Genomic DNA, 23235 nt, shown 5'->3' on the forward strand with positions numbered 1-23235 from the left:
CCTGCTGGATTCCCCAACACTGAGTACTGGGCATGGCCCATGGGAAAAACTGAGGATACATAGCTCATGAAGGAAAGGACCAGAATGCTGACTGCCTTGCAGGCTTTCAGTAAAATTTATTAGAGAACGCACGGCATGGGGAGGCTGTTCCCTTGTCTTACAGGGGACAGAGGAGGGCAGATCAGTGGCGTGGATGTGAACCCAGAGAAACCTGGGGAAGTAGGATGCCACACTGATTGGGGGCGGGTTTCCACAACTGGGCACTCCCACTGAGCTGCTTTTTTGCCCATACTGCAAGCTTTCACAAAATGGGAGCTTTAAGAATCCTTGCTGCTTCCTAACAATGCCCACTGCTGAGCCATGCCCTTAGTTGGTGCTGAACAGACACATGTTGAATGAATTAGTGAATAAATCATACAAGGAAAAGAGGACATCCTGTCTTCTCCCAGTGGAAATATCCCAACCCCATAGGCAAGAGGTGTATTTGAGGGCAAATAGGTTGGTGAGTGTAGGATATTCACCATTAGGAAGGGTTGGCCAACCTGACATTATCCCCTCCGAGCCTTGCTAATCGACAGATTCACTGAAGAAACAAGAGTAACATGATCACTGCAGAACACCAGCTGGGCGGGGACATGCCCTCTGGGTAGAAGGGTGGCCCCCTAAAACCAAAAATCCTCCTAGAACCTGTCCAGGTGACTTTATTTGGGAAAATAGAAAAAGTGTCTTTATGGTTCTCATTAAGGTAAGGATCTCAAGATAAAATCCACCTAGATTCGGGGTGAACCCTAAATTCAATTATAGGTGCCCTTCCTTATAAGAAAAAGGCAGAAGGGTATTTGAGACACACAGACACAGAGACAACAACCATATGAAGACAAAGGGAGATATGGGAGAGATGTGGCCACAAGCCAAAGAAGGCCTGGAGCCATCTGAATTTGGAAGGACGGGGAGGAATTCTCCCCTGGAGCCTTTGGTGGGAGTGTGGCACTGCCCACACTTTGGTTTCAGACTTTTGACCTTCGGGCAAATTTATTTGATGAGAGAATAAATTTCTGTTGTTTTAAGCCACGCAGTTTCTGCTACTCTGTTACGGCAGCCCGAGAAAATACACTGCCCAACCACAGATAGGCCAAAATAAAGGGAAGATTTCAGTCTTGGTAAACTTATGCAGCATCTTGCAATCAAAGCAGAGAATGATGCAGGTCTCCTGTCAGCATACACACAAGCTTTGAGTTTTACAGTGTTTTTTGTTGCTGTTGTTTTGTTTTTATTTTGATTCATCTATGGGGGTTGCTCTATAATCTTTTCAGTATTTCAGGGCCTTTGAAGATCCTAACTTGTCCCTGGAAATAGGGATAGGGAAAGGAAAAGGAGAAGGGGAGGAAGGAGAGGAGAGAGAGGAAGAAAAGGAGAACAAAGAAAAGAGGAAGAAAGACACTGTTTGATCCAGCCGCCCGCCTGGGTGTCTGGCCAGTTAAAGAAGACATCAGAGGAGACAGGCTGGGATGTTCTCTCGCTCCCAGCCAGAGCGGGCAGGAGGGGACTTCAGCTGCATGAGAAACAGGGCCGGTGAATGAGGAAGTCATCCTGTCAACTGAAGGAAAGAGCCTTTCTCTCTTCCTGGCTGTGGGAGGTGGAGAACTGCCAGTCATGGCTCTTGGACTTTGTCTGGGAACCTGGGTCTCTGTGCAGAGCCTCACCTCCCCCTGCATGACAGCCATGCTGATGGCTTGTCAAGGGCAAAGCTGATGAGAGGGGCCCTAGCTGTGGCAAGCAGTGGCCCGAGAAATGCACTTGCTACAGGCAGACAAGCTGGTGAGACCCATCACAAAACCAGAGTGGACAAGGCAGGAAGGAGATAAAGACTGTGATTTAGAGACCTTCTGGCCAAGCCTCAGCACATGCTGGGTTGTCTCAGTGACGGCTCCCTGGTGGTGGGCAAAGGGAGTGCCAGATGTCTCCCAGGTCCCAGAAGCAGGAACCTGGAGTCTTAAGGATATGGGACCTCATGGGGAAAAAGAGCAGCCAGCTCCCTCAGAGGCCCTGTGATCCCTGCAGGAAACTCTCCACAGAGTGTGATGGGAGAGACTTTCCCACTGGATAGGAAACATACTTTTATCTCCCCCTCCTTTTTCTTCCCTATGAAATTTAGTAAGATCCCAAACTCTGCATTTTATTGATTTTTATTTTTTTATCATTGTACTTCCTTTTTTCTCTGTCCTGATGGGAAGAGATTTTTAAGCACTGCTTGGACCACACCAGGAGCAAAGCACGGTTTAGCCAATAAAAGCACAGACTACAGGGTTGGACAGGCCTGAGTTTAGATTCTTACTAATCGGGCAAGTGAATGTACCACTCTGAGCCTCAGTTTGGTATGTTGATGGGCCCTTGCCTCAGTTTCCCCATCTGTAAAATGGGGACAATATTCTGACTTTACAGGGTTGTTAGGAGGATTTTATGATATGGATGGTAAGACTCCATGCAAGGTAGACATTTAATCAACCTTGGTTCCTTCCTCTTCCCAAGAGGCTGCCCTGCCTTTGGAGTGGAAACTGTGAGGAAGGAAAAGAAAGTCTGGAATTTGAAATGCACACGCGCTGGGCGGCCATCCAGCAGCAGTGAATGCCACTGGTCCACTTTGGGCCCGCCCCCAGAGTCCACTGCCAATGGCAACATCATTTCCTTGCCCAACCCCTTCTGGTTTCTCCCTGCTTTCCAAAGGCCCCAAGCAACAGCCCAGGTGGAGGCTCCCATTCAAAAGGCGGGAGGGCACTCCTGCACCTGAAATCCTCCATCAGATGACAGCCAGCATTGGGGACAGCACTCACCAGCTCCATGCACCTGCGGCTGGCCTCCGCCTCGCGTTGCACCAGCTCTTCCATGTCCGCCTTCAGCTCCTCCAGGCGCCGTTGATAATACTGGCTGCTCTCCCGCTGCTGGGACTCGGACTTGGCAGCCTGCGTGAGCTCCTCACCCATCTTGATCAGGCTGTCCCGAAGCCGGATCACCAGGACCTGGAGTCGGAGTGGAGAGCACACACCCATCTTGTTATTAGAGGCCAAGGGCAGGAGACAGGGGGCTCCGGGAAGAGTAATCCTGTGCTCAGTCTCTCTGCATTCGTATAAAGTCATCAGGATGATCATTCTGATTTCTGCTACAGAAAAGAAGAATTTACTTTAAAAACCTAGTCAATGATAACTGTTACACTGAGAGGCAGCCTTGCATACGGATAAGCGCCCTGGTTTGTTTGTTTGTTTGTTTGTTTGTTTGTTTTTATAAAGATTTTTATTTATTTATTTGACAGAGATCACAAGTAGGCGGAGAGGCAGAGAGAGTGAGAGAGAGGTGGAAGCAGGCTCCCTGCCAAGCAGAGAGCCCAATGCAGGGCTCGATCCCAGGAACCTGAGCGGAAGGCAGAGGCTTAACCTACTGAGCCACCCAGGCACCCCAGCACCCTGGTTTTGAATATGCTGTAGGTTCAATCCTCACCACTACCTCTTCCTGGCTGTGTGACCCTGGGCAAGTTATTTAACCTCTCTGAGAGACAGGAATGATAATAGGATTTATGTCCCAGGGATGCTGTCAGAATTGAAAACGTTAAGTTCTGCAGACGGCTTAGCTCAGTGCCTGGCACACCAGGCATTCTAGACAAGGGTTGGGAATTATTAATATTTATAGCCCTCATCAGCCCTCATCATTTTATGAAGCTGTGCAGTGGGGAGCACACCACATTGGGAAATCAAAACCCCTTCCCCAGCATGGGTTTTGGGTTCCCTATTTGTAAAACAAGGAGGTTTGATCAGATAATCTTCCATGAATGAGCCTCAGCTCTTATGCTTTAAGGCATTTTCCCTTTTCTGGGTGTGTATAGGAGGGGGACAAGCCAAGAGGACACAATGAAACAGTAAAGAGAAAGGAGCTGTGGGCATCACCATTGCTAGAGAAAACAAACCCAAGTACTGTTGTGCAGAATTCATTAGTTGGCCAACAAGCCCGGAGCCAATCGATTCTGATGGGCAAATACTTGAGTGTTGACCTAAAACTGAGCCTGCATGAATATTTTAGGCCCTTGCTCATGACTCTGAGCCCCTCATCAGATCAGAGCCTGAATAATGGTCTAAAAGAAAAGCTTTACTATTCAATTGCCCTTCGCCTTTCGAATGGAGTTTAGCAACAATTTCAAAGCGCAGCAGGGGGGTTAAAAGGAAGATCAGTTCACAAATGGTGTTCCCAAGGTACCTCATCTCAAGGACCTGGGATTCTACTAAATTCAGATCATGATGGCAGAGGAGGGAAGTGAATTTGGACATAGAATCTGCCACTGAAAGTTTTTTTTTATTGTAATTTTATTTACTTCTCTGCTATCACTTGATTATGCTAGAATCAAGCTAAAAAAATCTGATAGAGCCCAACATTATGTACACTTAAAATGTAGGAGATCAAAGTGTTCTGAGGTGATCTGCAGAGACAACTATGCCTTGAGGAATCCCTTGAGCAATTCTGAGAAGCACTGAGGGTCAAGGAGAAGAAGAATCTTTCTCTGTTCCTCATATAAAGCATCCTTCTTAGAGACGAAATGCCCAGCAGGGGATTGGGAGAAGGTTTCCAAGTGAGGAATGCAGCCTCCCATTTTCAGATGCACCATCATCCTGTGGCTCAGCCAGCTGACTGCAGAGAAATTATAGCCTGGGAACAGTGAGGGTCCATTGTCAATCTAGTCTGTCTCTGACACTACCTAGCTGTATCTTGAACAGGTCACGTGACCTCACTGGGCACATCTTGTAGTTTATTTGGTGGGACCGATCCTACCTGCCCCATGGGTTTGCGATGAACTTCCAGAGGAGAGAGAGATGAGAAACAGCTTTGACAATGGTGAGGTTCACTGGGCCATGGCTCGTGTCACTGGCCCACAGAGCTAAAGGTAAATGTAATCACTGAACCTTGCCCCAGCCTGTCTATGTATTACCTGCCTTTCTCAAGGTCCAGCAGCAATGTCACCTCCTCCTGGAAGCCTCCCTGATTCCCCAGCTTGAAAAGATCAACATCTCCTAAACCTCCCAGCCCTCCCTCTGTATTTATGCACATATTTCACACACATCTCCTACAACACTCTATGTTTCTGGAAAGCAGAATCTGCTTTTTTGTACCTCCACCCGCCATGCACCTAAACCAGAGCCTGGTACATACTAAGAGCAAAATATATTTCTGCTCAAAGCGAATGTTGCATGCATAAGTGTATGAGAGGGTGGATGGAGATGGGCAGGACAGGATCAGTGGATAAAAACGTGGACAGACAGAAAGGTCAAGGTCTGAAGAAAGGGAAGGATCAGAGGAAGAGAAGATAGTGGAGAAAGGAAGGAAGAAGAGACAGAAGGGGGATGATGGATGGAGGTAGACAGAGGTGGATGGAGGTGGGTAGGCTGGACAGATAGGTACTTACGGGACCATGTGTCTGAGGCAGGCAGAAAGGAGGGAGTTGGGGGGAAGGAACACTGTTGGGAGATGGTAGAGGAATATGGATTCAGAGAAAGGCATGAGCAGATGAAAGGATGGTCAGAGGATGGACAGAGCATTTACAAAAGCCCCACTGCTTTCAGCCTGAGTAACACCTGCATGTCCGCCAATACCTCAAATCTCTTAATCTGCACTTTCTGGAACTCCGTCTTGTTCTCCAGGTCACAGATGACTGCCTCCTGCCTCTTGACAATGGCTCGGTCCACGGTGGACTGCTCCAGGTACTCAATGCGCATCTGAGCCACCTGCAGCTGGGGGCGAACCCGAGACATCCATTGGCCACCTGCTGGCCCCAAGTCCCAGCATCAAGACACATGCAGGACTTAACCCCAGGCCCATTCATACCGCCTCCTTCTTGGCTCTGGTGATATGTGTTCAAGGGACAAGCACAGACTGTCAGTACCCTCCCAGCACCCCATGCCCTGGGGTCGCTGAGGCTGGAGGTGATGTTTACCATGTGTCTTCAGCATCCAACACAAAACTTTCAATCAGCAAGCTTTGGAATCCCAGCACGCAACCAAGTGTGGGCTTGGGAGCCAAGCACATTCATCAGAGTTCAAAGCCAGGCTCTGCCCCTTTCCAGCAGGAGGTACCTGGGCAGTTCACCTCCTTGAGCTCCTTCTTTCATTTTTGTGTGTATGAGGACTGATTGCCATTAGTAGCTGGTATATAATAAGCACCCAGCAGAGGCCTCGTGTTGCCATTATTTTTGTGCTGTTGGTGTTACTCACACCTAGGAACATTTGCTCGAGGCCCTGTCACATCGGCAGAAACCCTAAACAGGTGCACACAACAGTTCAAGAAGGGCTTTGAGAATTGCATGGATAAGAGCAACCCTCTAGCTAATGAGTGAAACTCAGGGGTGTTGGAAGAACCATGGCTTCAAAGGAAGATTTCACAAAGGATGAGGATCCTGTCTCACACAGACCATCCCTTTGTCCTTGAGAACATTTCTCAGAGGAGGAAAATCTTGCACAGAATGGCTGATGAGTTTCACTGCATAGGGCATGTCTGGAGGCTGAACTGGCATGAGCAAGAGTCAGTGTGTGTGTGTGTGTGTGTGTGTGTGTTTCCACTCAATTCATTTGATGCACAGCTCAAGTTGAGTGAGTAGATGGATGGATGGATGAGGGATAGTTTTCCAGGATCCAAACGGGGAGGTCCCAGAAAGACCCCTTCCTTTCCTCCCCACCACAAGGGCAGCTCTGAGCACATACTTGTTCTTGAAGTTTGTGCTTCTCCTTCTTGGCTTCCTCCAGCTGCAGCTGCAGTTCTCGGATCTGTCCAATGTCAGTAGCAGACTAGTGAGACAAAAAAAATAAAAAATAAAAAAATAAGTCACCTTGAGGCTTCACTGGGGACCTACCGCTGGCAAGCCCTTCTCCCCACTTATACCCTCCAGATGTCTCAGAGCTTCCGTGATAATAGCTCGTTTCAAAAAGTTACTGCTTACATCCTCCCCATATCGTCCATCTCAGTGTCTGCGGAGTCACTCCCGTTATATAAGCCCATGGCTTTGGTCAACCGCCCAGCACACTATCAGACACTCTTGAGAGCCCAGCTGGAAATGGCCTGGCCATGGCACCAGGGCCAGATTAGAAGGGAAGGGGACTCCCAAGTGTCAGGTGACTGGGATTCTAGACTTGGATACTGGCCTTGGCCTCTCTGTCCCTCAGTATCCCCATCTGTAAAATGGGCTGAGAGTCTCTGCTTAGCCTCTCTACCTGGGCTTTGTTCAGAGATGAAATGAGGCAGTGGAGACTATAAACATCCTCTAAAAAAAGGAGAACCAAACTGTTCCTCTGAAGAGAGGAATTCCAATGGGCAGGAGGGCCCCACGCTTTCTATTTTCCACCTGTCTTTATTATTTAAATTATTTATGACACACATATGAGTATACTGTTTCTGTAATTGATCCAATGCAGAAAGTTCCCTTTGACCCAAAATAAGTGTGAGTCACAAAGGCAGAAGAGGGCATAGGTTATTTCTGTGATGACTGTTCTAATGTCAAGGATATAATTGGTTATTATTTTAAGATTTTATTTATTTATTTGACAGAGAAAGAGAGATCACAAGTAGGCAGAGCAGCAGGCAGACAAAGAGAGGGGAAGCAGGCTCCCTGCTGAGCAGAGAGCCCGATTTGGGGCTCGATCCCAGGACTCTGGGATCATGACCCGAGCCAAAGGCAGAGGCTTACCCCACTGAGCCACCCAGGTTCCCCAAATTGGTTGTTTTTATTATCATTATTCCTTTTTTGTCAGAAATTCCCCAGATCCCATCTCAGTAGGATATATTTGAAGTCTGGCAGGTAAGGTTATCATGGATCCCCTCTGGGGTATAACGTGGGGAAGATGCTCCTTACTCTTGGAGGGAGCTGCTCTCTCCACCCCCCAGTTATCAGAAACCTGCCAGGGATCCCCATCACTCATCGGTCTGTTTAACCCCAAAGCCTCTGCTGCACCCCATCTTACCACCATGCCTCCTGACTGTGTCCTGGGTCTGGCTACCTACCCACATCTACTCCATTCCCCGGTACAAGCCAGCTGACCCTCTCCCTCTTGTTCTGGTCCCTAAAACATTTGCTGATAATTCCCATCACACATAAAATAAAATCCAAACTCATCTCAGCTTGCGAGCCCCCAGTCTGGCCCTGCTCTGCTGGCCTCCCTGAGCTCCTCCTGGATCATACTCCCCTCGCTGGCCTCCTTCCAGCCTCTCAAATGGGCCATCTTAGGCCCTTTGCCTGTGCTGTTCCATCTGCCTGGAACACTTCGCGCAACCGTCACTTCCACCCAACCTAATTAACTCCTGTGCCTCATTCAGATCTCCATCTGAGAATCACCTCCTCGGGGAAGCCCTCCCTAACCTCCAACCTAGGTCAAGATTCACAGAAACATGCTCATTTCCTTCCCAGACTCTAAGCTCCTTTTGCAAGTGCCCCGCTCTGTTCTGGGTGATTATATGAAGAGGTCTGCCCAGCCCATTCACCTCATGTGAATGCAGGGACAGGACGTGCTTTTCTCAATCCAGTATCTTTGGCATTTCATATGGTAGCAAATGCATGGTGGGGGCACAGTAAATATTAAACAAATGAATGGATATAGAAATAGATTATGGAGAGGCAGATGAAGAGATGAAAGGATGGATGGAAGAACGGGTGAGTGGGTGGAAGGATGGATGGATGGGTGAGTGGCTGGGTGAGTAGGTGGGTGAATGGGTAGAGGTATGGGTGAATTGGTAGAAGGATGGGTAGATGGGTGGCTAAAATGAGGACAGGTGAATGGGGGACAGATGAGCAGATGAATGGTGGATGGATGAATATTTTGATGGGTAGTTAGAAGGGTATGTGGGTGTGTGGATGTATAGATATATGTATACATAAATCAAAAATTTTCCTGGTGGAGATGCCTTCCAGGAATGCACACCCATCTGAAGGTGACACCTGCCTCCATTAGGACATGAAATTTCACCATCCCCATCGCTGTAGCATCTATCCCACCCAGGTCCTAGGATCAGAGAGCGGCCCAATCACATCCCCTTTCTTGACATCTTCCCCGGGCCCCCCACGCCCGCCCCAAGGCCACTAAGCCTCCTTCCACTCTCCATCGCCACCTGAGCAATGAGGTCCTTGTGCTTCTGCATGAGGTCATTCAGGTCATCCTGGTCCTCGTCAATGCGCTTCAACAGGTCCGCTCTCTCAAACTGCAGCCGGTACAGCTGCTCGTCCACCTGGGGGAGGCAGGACAAGGGTGAGGGGGGAGCTAGAAGGGTGGCTGGGATGGGGACACCAGGGGCCTCAGGAAGAGCCAAGTGGGAAGGCTTACCTGTGAGTGTGTCAGATGAGTGACCATGTACTAGAAAGGATGGTCATGGGTGTGTCCATGCATGATATGTTTGTGTGTGGGCACACATGTGACTATGTGAATGCATGTGTGCCTGTGAATGGCTAGACATCTGTGTAAGCCCACATGGGTTCACATTTCACGCCTGGGACACGCACGTGAGTACAGACCTCTCTGAGTACAGATTCTCTCTGAGGACCAGGACTCTGTTCTGTTCACAGGTCTATTCCTCTCCCCACCCCGCTGTACCAGGCCTGTCTACAGCAGGTGCTCAGGAAATATGTCTTGGGTGGTTGGGTAGAAGTGATGCATATTTTATCTAAGAGGGCATTGATCCATGTGTCTGGTGATTTTGGAGGTGAGGGCGTGCATTCATTTATGTGCGTGTGTGCATATGAATGTTTGTGGGCAAGTTCCTCTTAACCTGGTGCCAACAAAATCTGGAACAAAGGGGATCTTGAGACAAACTTTCACCTATAAATCTGTGGCTACACTTAAATTTTAGGATTTTACATGTGGAGTAAAAATTTAAGCTCACCTTGTATGCACAGATGGGTGACTTAGAAAGGCGCATCCGATTTCTGCCAATATATTAGATTCATAATATGTGTTCACTTCCCCCATTCGGGGGTGAGCACATAGTAGGTTCATAATAGATGGCTGGTTCCCTTATAGGAGTAAGCCTAAGTGGGCCTATGAGAGATACGCTCATCTCCATTTATAAGAATGAACATACACCGGTTCAATTATAATGATCAAGTCCCATGTAATGGTGGTGAGCACACAGTAGGACTACAGCAGGTGCCTGGGAACCACTTACAGTGGTGAGCACACTGTGGGACTACTATAGACATTTTTGTTCCCAGGTAGGGTGCTGAGAAAACAACAGGTTCCTACTGAATACATCCCCACCATGCTGAGCACACAGTAGGTCTACCTTCGCAGAGGTGAACACACAGTCAGCCCTCATATATGCCCTTATACCTTTATAAGGCTCTCTTCATAGTAGGATGTCTGCGCTCTCAGGAAGTCCTCAATAAGTGTCTTTTGTCCCTCTTACACTGTTGAGCACAGAGTGGGCCCATGCTAGCCCCCACAGCCCTGCGCTGGCCCGGGGCCCCACAGTTCCAGGAAGGGACAGGTACCAGGTTCTTGCTCCGGGTCATGTTCTCCAGCTCACTGTGCATGTTCTCCAGGTCCACGGTCAGTGCCTTCTGCGTCTTCAAAGCATCCTCACACTTGGCTTCGCTCTGCTCCAGCTGTGCCAGGCAGGAGGATGAGAAGAGAAGAGAAGAGCCTCATAAGGCCGCCTCCTTGAATGCCCTTCCCCTCTGGCTCAGCCCCTCTCTGGTGGCACAATAATTTACAGACGGTCCCCATGTCTTTGCAACTATTCATCAACCCACAATGAGGGGAAGTGACTGCGTTTGCATCTGAGGCAGCCAGATTCTGAGCTACTCAAAATTGAACAGGCGCTGTCCCATGAAATAAGGCTAGTCTGCTTTGGTGCCAGGAGCTAGGCCCCAGCCCCGCTCAGCAAATATTTGCTGACACCCACTTAGTGTGTGCTGTGAACAGTCACCCTGGCCCCTGGCCTACTGTGGGAGAAGGGGAGTCAGAAAGGGACAGCCTCACTGAGCAGCAAAGGAAGGAAGACATGGAGACACTGAGAATACAAGATGAAGTCAGGGAAGGCTTCCTGGAAGAGGTCCTTGAAAGTCAGTAGGAAGTTGCCAAGGAGATATTTCCTTTATTTATTTATTTTTTTAAAGAGAGAGAGAGAGAGAGGGAGAGAGAGGGAGAGAGAGAGAGAGAGTATAAGCTGGGGGAGGGACAGAGGGAAAGGGAGAGGGACAAGCAGATTCCCATCTAAGCAGGAAGCAGGGAACCCTGACACTGGACTCGCTCCTAGGATCCTGAGATCATGACCTGAGCCAAAGTCAGACTGAGCTATCCAGGTGCCCCCAAGTAGACATCTCTTAACCAGGTTTCAGCATTGCAAACCCCCTTTAAATGGTATGTGAACTTTTTGCCATGAGAGCATTTTCTCAAAGATTAAGAGCCACTGACCTAAACAAAGTTTTTCTTTCCCACTCTTTTCTTTCTCATCCATTCACCTGCCTGTACCTAGCCAGCCTCCTGTCTTAGCAGAGTGGGGCCATCTAACAGGTCCAAGTACCTACACGACCCCAGAAGATGGTCGCTCCCCACTGGAAAAAAACACATTCGGTCACAATTCCTAAGTCCATGCTACAGTTGGCAGTTTCCCCTGGATTTCCAAACCCTAGAATCCCTGAGCAGAACACAGCCTCAGAAATAGCCTAAAGAGAATGTTAAGGGTTCAGAGAGGGACAGTGCCTTGCCTGAAGTCACACAGCTAGGTACAAGGAGTGAAGACAGTCGCTTGTATTGTCCAGACCAGCTGATTCTCACAGCCAGGCCACTGCCCCACCAAAATTAATAGTAAGGTTGGGGCTCCCAGATAGGAAAAAAAAAAAAAAGGCAAGCTAGAGTCCCCATGAAATGACGTGCATACAATCTCTGGTCCCTGAGGGCACCAAGCAAGTGGGAGGGCCCCATTGATCTATAAAAGGAAAACAACTGAGCCATTGCCGAGATCACCGCAGGACAACTGACCAAGGTTTGGAGGGCTGCTCTATGGGTAGAGCCCCTTTGGGGTCATTTTCATCTCCTTCCAAACTGGGCAGGGAATGTCTTCCACAGCATATTAGGAGCTCAGCCCCTATGTTAGAATAATAACAATGACAATGGAAGGCGGGGAGAACGGAGGTCACCATCAATTTGAATACCTCCTGCCAAGCACCTTGGAAAAGGTTCCAATTTCATTTTGACTTGTAATCTTCATCTTTGAGCTGTGAGGTTCATACTGCTGATATCCCCATTTTACACACGGCTTTCTCACACGAACCTCTAGTTCCAGCTCCACCTCACTGCTGACAGCCAAGATCCACAAACCCTCCTCCCCACCCAGTTTTCCAAGCCCCCAAGAATGATGTATTCCCACAGCGGGCTCAGTTCCTTGAAGCCCATTCCCCTCCGTGTGGGGGCTGGGACACACAGAGAGTGATGCTGAGCAAGGGGAGCACCACGGACAGGGTGAATCAGAAGTCAGGTATAGTCTCATCATCCTGCAGGCGACTCCAAGGCCTCTGGCAAGGCAGGGAGGTAGCAAGGAGGGCTCCCTGCAGCCAGAGGCCTCACTAAGCTAAGACCTGAAAGACACAAAGAGACAGCTGTGTAAAGACTGAGGAGGAAGAAACAGTGCCCTGAGTGGAGGCAGCAGCTGGTGCAAAGGCCCTGAGGCAGGAACAAGAACAAAAGTGGAAAAGGTGGCCAGTGTGACTGGACAGCTGTACAGAGATGGGGAGGGGGCAGGATGCTGAAGGAATGGATTGAGTAGGGGTGGGGGGTTGGCACATTAGTGAGGCTACTGAGCAAAGTGCAGGTTCATTTTCAGTCTGCAGGGAAACCACTGATGGAGGAGGAGGCAGTTAGCACAATCCACCTTGGCTGCTGCAGGGAGGATAGGTTTCAGTGGGCAAGACTGGAAATGGGGCAGCCAGTGAGGACACACTGTGGGGTGTGCCGAGAAGGAAAGGTCTGGGCGGGCAGGAGCAGGTGGGTCATCATGGGAGATGAGGTCAGGTGACTAAGAGTGGAAAGAAGACATCTCACTGGGTCCCGCTCCCAGGCAAGCTGCCAGGCTCAGGGCCAAGAGGCAAGTGAGAGCCACCGTCAGTAACCGAATAGTGAAGCGCCGAATACGAGGACAGCACTTTCCATCTGCTGAGCCCTTCCTTGAGCTAAGGGTTTTGGCAGCGTGATGCCCCGGTCCTCAGAGCCTCCCTGGAGCAAGAAGGCTCTGTTTGTATCTCAATTTTCTGGGTGGTAGATGATCAACGATTAAGAAATAATCCTTCCTTTCCCCCATCTCCCCGAAGTAAGCAGAGTGGGGACGAATCATCCCCGAGCGGAGATGGACATGGCTGTCAGTGTTCTTCTTAGCTCCTCTGGGTTAGGGATAGGATTCTCTTGGCTGTGATGGGTCTTGGCATTAACAGTTGTACCTGCTACTGTTGTCAGGGACCATTTTCAGGACACTGTGCTCTCTCCGTCTTGCTTTGTAAAAGCCCCACAAGACCTCTTGGGATCAGGGCACCACCTTTAGGAACCACCTGGTATAGGAGGACACCAGGGCTTGCAGAGGGGAAAGGACTTGCCCACAGTCACACAGCAGATCAGCGGAGAGGCCTGGCTGGTCCAACCCCAGAGTCCACACTCTTTCCTGCTGGGCTCCCCTGTGCCTCCTGAAAAGCCCCTCTCTGGAAGGTCTAGGCTACAAGGGAAGGCCGGATTATAATAAAGGGAAAGCTCCTTTGCAGAGCAAACTGTTGGCTCAGTGGCTTGGTGACACCACGGCAGCCACCCAGGCAGGGTTGTGAGATCCAGGACCAGGCTGGGGACTGCAGAATGTGAGGCAGAGCAGTCAGAGACAAGAGACAGGACTCAGGAGGCTGAATCAAGGAATCAGTGCAGTGGCGCCAAGGAAATGGGCGCCATCCTGGATAAACAAGATCACCCCCGAGGGAGGAGGAAGGAAACCAACACTTACTGACCCTGGCTGAGTGCCAGGTCCCACCCCATGTGGGGGTCAGAGCCTGGGCATGGAGCCAGACCTGGAGGCTCGGCCTCTCTCAGGGGGTCTCGTAATCTCACACTTCAGTATTCTCGCCTGTAAAATGGGGAGAGTCCCACCATAGGGTCTATGTGATCCTGCATAGTGAGTGAGTGGAATCAGGGGCGTGCTCGGCACCATGCCGGGCACTGAGAAAACCCGAGAAGAGTAATTGCAGTTGTCTCTGCTGTCTGTCTTAAAAGTTGGGGTTTTAACCCCATCACAGAGGCCAGGAGAATGAAAGGAAATGGAGCCGTCGAGCTCCCACTGCTGGGATGAGGCAGGGCCTGGGCTCCCACCATCTCAAGGAGCAATTTCAGGCTTCCTGGCAGATGGAGTGGGGGGCAGGGGAGGGTGCCAATCCCAAAGGGGCACAAGCCAGGAGGATCTGGACAGGCAAGACGAGAATCCCAATCACCAACCCCCACCCCCACCCAGCAGCCCCAGATTTCTACTGGGCAGGCTCTGGGCTGCTGCTGACAAGCCATCTAAATGCTGAGATTTAAAAATCTCAATTTATGACACTTTAGGGAGTGGGAAGAAATACAGGGCCATCTTGGGCTGATTTTCCATTATGGATGACCCGCTGTAAGAATAACTCACTGCATGTTATTTCCATATGGGGGCTGTTTGAGTGACATTTTTATGAAGTCGGGTGGCAAGTCATGCTGGGGCTGAGAACAGACCCTTTAGGGGAGTGACCTGGCCTACTGCCTCTCTGCAAATGCCTTCCCTTCTTGGGGGCTCTCCAGGTAGGACAGTCAGAGAGCAGAAGGAACAGGGCAGCCAGACTCCCCTCAGGAAGGGTTATTGGGTTGTGCTCCCCAGTCCTCATTAGCCAGTGTGACAATGAGGATCCTTGGGGGGGACAGAGGACACCTCACATCATTTGGTTCCAAGTCACCATCCATCCCCAAGGATGACCCCTCCTGGGTGTCTTGTCAGACCTCCAAGACACAGGGTGGAGAGCGTTAGGGGGATAAAGTCTCTGGTGATTTCCATCTATTTCCAGACCTGGCATGGTGCTGACAGACCGGTCAAATGACTTACTAAGGGTCTCACAGGTTCTAAGTCACAAAAGAGGAAAATGTAACCCAGGGCAGGGGAAGGGTCTTGCCCAGGGTCAGAGGCAAGTCAATGGAACTCTGAGCCTGTGCTCTTCCTGGGCCCCCACATAGCCCACTCTGCACACAAGTCTTTCCCTCCTGCTGAGTTCATCTCTCGGCATTCTCTCACCACATCCCCCTCCTTTCATTCCCCAGGAGGGCAATTGAGATTCCCATCACATAGACATCAACTACAACCCGGTGAATAGCATTACTTTCCTATGCAAAGCCATCTGCCTGCTTTAAATACCTGGTGAAAATGTTTGCTTTGGACTTATTAAGCTACTCAATGAGTGGGCCAGACATACGGAAGGAGGCAGGGAGAGGGAAAATGCTGGTATTACAGCTGAGCGATTAGAACCCTGATTTCAGGATCTGGTTGAACAACATGAGGGATTTAAGGATCCCGTATCCCAAATGCCACGGGAAGCCTTCTAAGAAATGGTGTCATTGGCAGGCTAATCTCAACACATTCCAGGCCTTGACATCCCATCAGGGCACTCGAAAGAATTAACTTTCAGTAGGAAGGCCTTCCCTGAAGGGAATTACCAGCATCTCAAACTTTAGAAGGCCCTGATATTGAACAAATTCATTAAGTGCAAACATATTAAAAATGTCAGGCCAGGTCCACCAATGGTCTATCTGGCTCAGGAGCCTGATGACGGTGGCCCCAGGGGGAAATTTCCTAAGACCATCTGGTGGTTACTCTCTGTGTCCTTGATCAAACCATTTGAGCATCTATTAAACATTCCATCATTTTCCTTACATTGTGCTAGAGGATCATTATTTATTGATACACCAGAATGCTTTCTGAGTATTTACTGTTTCCATCTTCTTCCGAGTAAAAATAATCATTATCAGTAGCGGGATAACCACTTTCTGAATGCTTACCGCGAATATGTTAATTGCAACATGTAACAACTCTGTGAAGCAGGTACTTCCATCACCGTTTTATCAATGAAGAAATTGAGGCTCAGAGAGGTTAGTGAACTTGTCAAGATCACACATCTTCTAAGTGGTGAATGGGGCCAGGACCTGAACTGAATTTTAAAGCTACAGCTTTTTCTTATAAGCCCTGTGGCATGAGCTTCCCACCTGCTGAGTTAAACAGACCCCCTTTTACTCGTTTTCAGTCTATTTCTTTGTGGGTTTAAGAGTCCTTCCTCGGTGACAGACAATAACTAAATTTGCTGTAGTGAGCATTTCATGATGCACATAATTGTCAAATCGCTAGGTTATACAGCTGAAACTAACATACAATACCCCTAATGTATATACAAACACAATATACTAATATTGTGTGTCAACCACACTTCAATAAAAATGAAATTTAAAAAAGAGTCTTTCTTAATAGGATCTCAGGACTGCCCAGGTATTATGTGACTGGAACAGACCTCAAGAATTTCCTTCCTGACTTCACCTGTGATGGCAGTGGATTTGGAGTACACCGATGTTCTCCAAAGAGAGAAAGAAAAATAAAGAAACCTTGGAAAAGCAAGGTAAAATACACATAAAACACCTTCTCTGCTCCCATCCTATCATACCCTCATTTTTTATCATATTTCCAACACCCCGTTGTTCCAACACCCCACAGCTCCCCTAAATGTCAGAGTGCCTCCGGTCTGTCTTCTTGCTAGATAGTGGGTACCCAGAGGCCCCCCGGGGGCTTGCTCCCCTCTGGGTCCCCACGTGGTAGGGGCTCCACGCACATGCCCTGAGGGACAGGGGAAGAGGTCAGCTCAGCACATCACAAATCTGTCCCAGTCTGAGGGGCTGCCTCAGCCTATCGCCCAAGCTGCCTGCTGCCCATGCTGCCTGAGCCATCCCTGAACACCCCCTCAGGAAGTCACCCCTGCCTGGCCATCCCCGGCTCCTCTGAGCTGGCGTCCAGACAGCCAGCTCCCCAGGAAGGACAAGGGGCAGGCCATGCAGGCAGGACCCTCCCCTGCAGGAGGAAATGACCCGGCTAGGGAGAATGACCACAAACTCATTCAGCAAACCTCCAGGGGCTGGATCCCGAGTCCAAGCTTGAGCCCCTAGTGGAGGGGTGGGGAGGAGGGAACTTCCTGCCACCAGAACATACAGCTAACCAGAACACTCTCTACCTAACCAAGTGATTTTAAATTTGGATTCCAAGCTAACTGAGGCTGACTGAGTGGACCCCCTCACACTTAAGAGCTCTGTTCATAAAATGACAGAGCTAAGAGAAGGCAGCAGTGGACCCCGAAGTTTGTCCCCAGAGCAGGACAAAGTATTTGCAAGATACATAACCAGCAAAGGGCTTGCATCCCAGGATATCCTACAAATCACTGAGAAAAATAGCCAACAGTTTGAAAGAGGAACACACGGCTTCATCAGGCAGAAGTAGCCCTCCAAAAGGCTTATCCACTTTGAAAAGGCAATCTACCTCTTTACTCATCAGGGTGAGGGAAAATGGAACCTTCCCGACACCTCCTCCTGCAAAATGGCTAAGATGTGAATAAGGAACAAACCCTGGGGCTGACCGGCATGGGACACCAGTGGGGCGCATGTTCCACTGGATGGAGGAAATGTGCCTGCAGATAGTTGGTAGAAGCACGTGGTTACCTCAGCACAGTTAACGAAACACGCATACCGTGATCCAAAGACACTACACTTCTAGGTCCACACCCTACAGAGAAGCACACACACACACCTCCCTCCCAAATAAAATAACATGGGGGAAAACAGGCATGTAGTAGCTGTATTCATAATCACCAAGATCTAGGCGCAAGCTACGTGTCCATTGACAGCAAAATGTCTCAACCGTGATATAGTCTCAGAAACAGCAAGGAGGACGAACAAACTACTACCTACAATAACATCACGTAGTTTTGTATCCATCCATGGAGGGGTTGGAAAAGAAGCAAGACCCAGGCCAGAACGCGTGGACAGTAAGGATTCATTCGAGGAGCAACAGGAGCAGATAATCGAGAGAAGTCAGTCAAGCTGGTATCTGGTTCATCACCTCCTTCCTTCAACCTATAGGCACCTTCCTTCATCTTACAATTACTGAGTGCTAGCGACGGTGGTCCTATGATGGGCCACTCCCCTCCCTGCCACCCCTCCCACCCTTGTTTGCCTGGGATGTCTCTGGTTTTAAAAATCAGAAATCCTATGTCCTGGGAACACCCCCAGACCGGCACTACATCTAACAGTTCTGGAATTGCAAAGACAGGGGCTCCCATTCCAGTTTCCCCAAATGGAAAAGCAAACACAACCAGTCCGAATTCTCCCAAAATGTCAGCATCCTAAAATACAGAGAAGGAGAGATTGAGGATCTACAGGCTTGCAAAACCTGAATGAAAGCACTTTTGCATCCAGGGTTGGATCCTGAACATGGAGAAAAATAGCTATGAGGAATATTAATGGGACAACAGACAACATCTGCATCATTGGCAGTTAAGATCAGGGGTCAGCAAACTTTTTCTCCAAGGACTGGAGAGTAAATATGTTTGGCTTTGCTAGGCCAAGAAGAGAGAGAGAGAGAGAGAGAGAGAGAGAGGTACTATCCTTTCCTAACCACTTTAAAATGTAGCCATCTAAAAACATGAAAACCATTCTTAGGTCTCAGGCTGTGATAAAAAACACAAACACAAACAAAAACAAAAAACAAACAAAAATCCAAAAAACAAAAACAGACAAGAAACAAGCTTGTTGGATTTGGGCTGGATTAGGCCTGCAGGCCACAGTTCAACTCCCGAACATGTTATCAGTATGAAATTTCCCATGTTGATGAGAGCAAAAGGGCATCCCGTCCGTAACTCTTTTCCCGATAATTCAGCAAAAGGTAATTTGGAGAGAGGATGATAAATCGAGTGTGGTAAAATGTTAGACTGATGAATCTGAATGAGGGCTAAACACGGATCCTCTGAATTATTCTTACCACTTTAGTTGGAAATTCTTTCAAAATACGTTATTTAAAAAAACAAAAAACAAACAAAGAAAAAAAACCAGTTCCTCCCCAGCCCTGTTACTTTGGGCAAGTCTCCTATACACCGAGCTTCCTCCTACACACAAGGAGCATAATACTAGCTCCCTCCTGGGGAGAGCGAGGGCTCACCCCGTGAGCTCCCACCCGTCTGCAGAGCACCTGCAGTCTCCAGACCCACTCCTACACTCTGGTCCCAAACAGAAAAGGCCGTGCTCACATGCTGTTCCCTACATTCAAGTGGGTTGAGGGGCTCAGATTAAGTCACGGCATCTCAGGGCTTGGCCCCGTGCCTAGCGCAGCATAACCAATGGTTGCTTGCCATTGATGTCCTCGTTGTCAAGATGGCTATGATTATCCTGGTGGATGGCTTGCCGCTCTGGGGTCTGGCCCTCCACGGCGCTCGATGGTAACAGGTCCTTTTGGGGAGACGCGTAGACGTCACTTCCTGCCTACAGCAAAGCCAGCTGTCCCCCGCTTCATTCCTAACAGCATGGGAAGTGTCAGTATTTGTGGGTTGAACAAGCCCTCGATAACCATGTTCTCACCCAATTACACTTCGGTTTTTATCTCCTCTGACAGGAGGTTATGTTAATATTGAATCAATTCACTCCAACATCATCTTTCAAAAGGGGAGGAAAAAAAAGCCTCTTCAGATAAAATACCCAGGCCACCTGCCCTGTGGTTCCTGGCTGGGGAGAAGCATTCCAAAGGTGCTCACTCACATAAAAGGCTCCCATCAGAGTCATCTTCCCAGAGCGGATTCATTATTTTCAATGTCTCGTGGAAGCACGCGTGACACGTGGTGACAAACATCCCAACGAAAGGCACCAGGGAAGAGTCAAGGGCTATCAGTCTTCTGCACACCAGCAACGGGAGCTCGGGTTGTTGCCTGACCATGGCTGGGAGTTCATCATGTAGACAACACACCAGGCCCGTGGGTCCACAGGAAGGAACACAGAAGCTGAGCCTGAAACCCCCAGTGGAAAGGCCTACAGGAGCATCAGGGCTTTCCAAAGGGATGTGAGGGCCCAGAGGGGGCAGAGGGCCAACAGGAGACACATTCGCGGTCTGTGGTAGCACGTGCTGAACTCCCAGCTGGTAAAGTCTGTGGGTTCAACTCCTGCCTTCATCTCTTACTACCTTCGTGACTTTGGACAAGTTTCTTGGTATTTGTACTTAGTCCTGCCCTTGCCTTTAAAGGAGCTGGAAGGTCAATGGGGGACCCAGGCAAGCAAAGGCAGTGATTGTGAGAGACTGATGTGTGCTATTCTAGACCTAAACCCTGGAGACCATGAAAGAAGGGAGGTGGGCTCTAACCCAGCCCTGCAAGGGTCAGAGATGGCTCCCAGGGATGATGCCCCAACCCAAGCTAAGAAGAGAACTAGATCTTCAGCAGGCAAAGAGTTTTCAGAGGGGAGAGGCAAGAGGACACAGCATAGACAAAGGTGGGAAAGGTGGGACGGGTGTGAGGGACCCCAAGCTGTCCCTTAGCAGCTGGTCAGAAGCATCGGGAGCATGGAAGTCAGGCTCTGCCACCATAAAAAAAGGCCACATTGAGGAACCTGCCCTGGATTCTGAGGGCAATGGGAAGCCACTAGTAGATTCTGAACTTAAAGAGCCAAGACTATACATAAATTTTAAAAATTCTCTCTGTGGGGACACCTGGGTGACTCAGTTGGTTGAGCATCCAACTCTTAATTTTGGCTCAGGTCATGATCTCAGGGATGTGGGATCCATGCTGGGCTTGGAGGCTGCTTGGGATTCTTACTCTCTCATTGTCTGTCCCCCGACCTGAATTCTCTCTCCAAAGATCAGATGGCAGTAAGATGGCATGGACAAGGCCAGAGGCCAGCAGGCAGGACAGAACCCCAAGGAGAGCTCCGCGGGGGAGGTGGCTGATAAGGGGGCAGGAGAGGAGAGAGGATGACTGAAGAGCTATTTCGGGGTACTTGTTGATAGCTTTGTGTTCCACAGAAAAAATGTGAACATAGTCCCAGCTTGAAGTAAGTAAATTTGAGAGCTGGCAGGGGTGGGAGGGGTCTCCATTTAACAATAAAGCAAATACCATATTTCTTTTGGGAAAGAGACAAAGGTCAGAGGCATGAATCAAATGAAGGGGGAAAAAAAAGCCACTGCCACCCTGGAGAAAACAGCCTCCTCCACGGTCCCGTCGGAGTCAGGTGCCAGCATCTGCTTCTCGCAGATGTTATTTATGCTCTGCGGTTATCTCAATTATAGATCTTCGTGGTTGGGATTGCTTCTGTCTCCAGATTAGTTTGTTTCCAGTGGAAACATTCCATGGGAATTAATTAGTAATTGGCTCCTAGAGAACAGGTGTCACCAGAACCACCCCACACGTCGCCTTGCCTACCTGATCTGCAAGGTCTGATAAAACTGTGTGCCCAGAAACCCGTCTTCCAGCGGCCAACATCTGTGACAGGGACATGGGAGCCCATGGGGAGCTCGCCAATTTAAAAATCATTGTCTTCGAGTTTTTAATTGAGAGAATTCTTTCAAATCTGTGATCTAGTGTTCTTTCTATCATGCCCCTTTTTTGGGGGGAGGCAAAGGAGGCCGCAAGGTAGGGTGATTTGCTCAAAATCACACAGCTAACCAGGTCGTGGAGGCAGGATTTGAAGACGGTCTACCTTGCCTCCAGAAGGCTTCCATGTTTTATTACAGGGTCTTAACCTGCAGGTGTTATCTGAGATACCCAAGTCTCCCAATGGAGGGAAACTGGGTGGAATGAGGTAAATGATTACCTTGGGGTTCTAGATGGTGGGACAATGGACAGAGAGGATGCCTGTCCGTAAGGGCAACATCCAGAGATTCTGGAAGATTCTCTGTCTAAGGGAACTCTCCCGTGCTGCTGGTTCAGCCTGGCATGGGGTACCTCAGGGCTTCAGCTGGGACCTGAAATCCTGCCACGTCTTATAAGCACTTCCGACCACACTCATCTCTGCTTCGTAACTCTCCGTGGCTCCCCATTGCCAAACCATTCCTAAGCCAGCTGCCAGCATCACCCTCCTTGCTCCTACCCTCCCACACTTGATATTCCAGCAATACCTTGTCAGGAGGCATCACTCCCTTGTCTCCACGTGCTTCTGTCCTATGCTCTGCTGCGTCCTCCCGCTAACCAGCAATTCATTTGAAATAAAATCCCCACCTGCTTCTCCTTCTCCCAGGGTGGCTTAGCTGACCATCCAGGCTAGGAGAAATCCTTTGCAAGTCCCTATTCCAGAACCTTGTTTATTGCCTTTAATGCCCATATGAAGGTGTGGGATGTTCCTACTTATTTGTATCATTGTTTGCTTGTCTTCTTTGCCATCAGATATAAGTTCTGGGATGCCTGAGTGGCTCAGTCAATGAAGCGTCTGCCTTTGGCTCAGGTCATGATTGCAGGGTCCTGGGATCGAGCCCCGTATCGGGCTTCTTGCTCAGCTGGGAGGCTGCTTCTCCCTCTCCCTCTCCCTGCTGCTCCCTCTGCTTGTGCCTGCGCTCATGCTCGCTCGCTCTCTCTCTCTCTCTGTCAAGTAAATAAATAAAATCTTTTAAAAAAAGATGTAAGTTTCATGAAGGAGGGTGTCTGACTAACCATTATATACCTGGATGAAGCCTATCACCTGACACACAGTAGGTGCCTCATTAAGTCATGAAGGAAGGAAGGAAGGAAAGAAAGAAGGAATGAAGGGATGTATGAATGAAGTTGCTCAGTGCCAGACCCAGAACTTGCAGCACACTCAGCCCCAGAGTTAGCTCCCTCTCTCTTTCCCCTCCTGTCTCCTCTGTCTGCCTCTGTCCTCAGAGACTTCAGGTAAAGGACAAATACCATCCCAGGGAGAGGAAACAGAGTGATGCCCAATGTCATCACCGCTTTATTTGATTAGCTCTGACTCCGGCATCCGGGACATGTGTGCTGGGAGCCAAAGCAACTGTACCCTGACCTCTGGTCCACGCGATCCCATCCTTATAACGATTTCCATGACAACAGCAACAGAAAGCCAAGGCTGTGAATTCCCTTTGATAGGAGCCGGATGCAGAGATGGGGAAGAAGGACTTTCAGAAGAATGAAGCTCTTTGATTCAGCTGGAAGCGCCTTCATTAAATACCACTATTTTTCAA

The 23235-nt window shown here is 49.2% G+C and overlaps 1 protein-coding gene across 1 annotated transcript in view; it reads right to left on the reverse strand.

The window, feature by feature from the left end:
• The window catches only part of MYO18B (myosin XVIIIB), a 254335-nt gene that overhangs the window by 67671 nt on the left and 163429 nt on the right, over positions 1-23235 (reverse strand). Inside the window, 5 exon segments of the mRNA XM_047697085.1 lie at positions 2832-3017; positions 5631-5768; positions 6735-6818; positions 9130-9246; positions 10505-10618. Of these exon segments, the coding sequence (XP_047553041.1) occupies positions 2832-3017; positions 5631-5768; positions 6735-6818; positions 9130-9246; positions 10505-10618 (639 nt within the window).

The sequence above is a fragment of the Lutra lutra genome, chromosome 12 (genome assembly GCF_902655055.1).
Source record: "Lutra lutra chromosome 12, mLutLut1.2, whole genome shotgun sequence".
Lineage (NCBI taxonomy): Eukaryota > Metazoa > Chordata > Mammalia > Carnivora > Mustelidae > Lutra > Lutra lutra.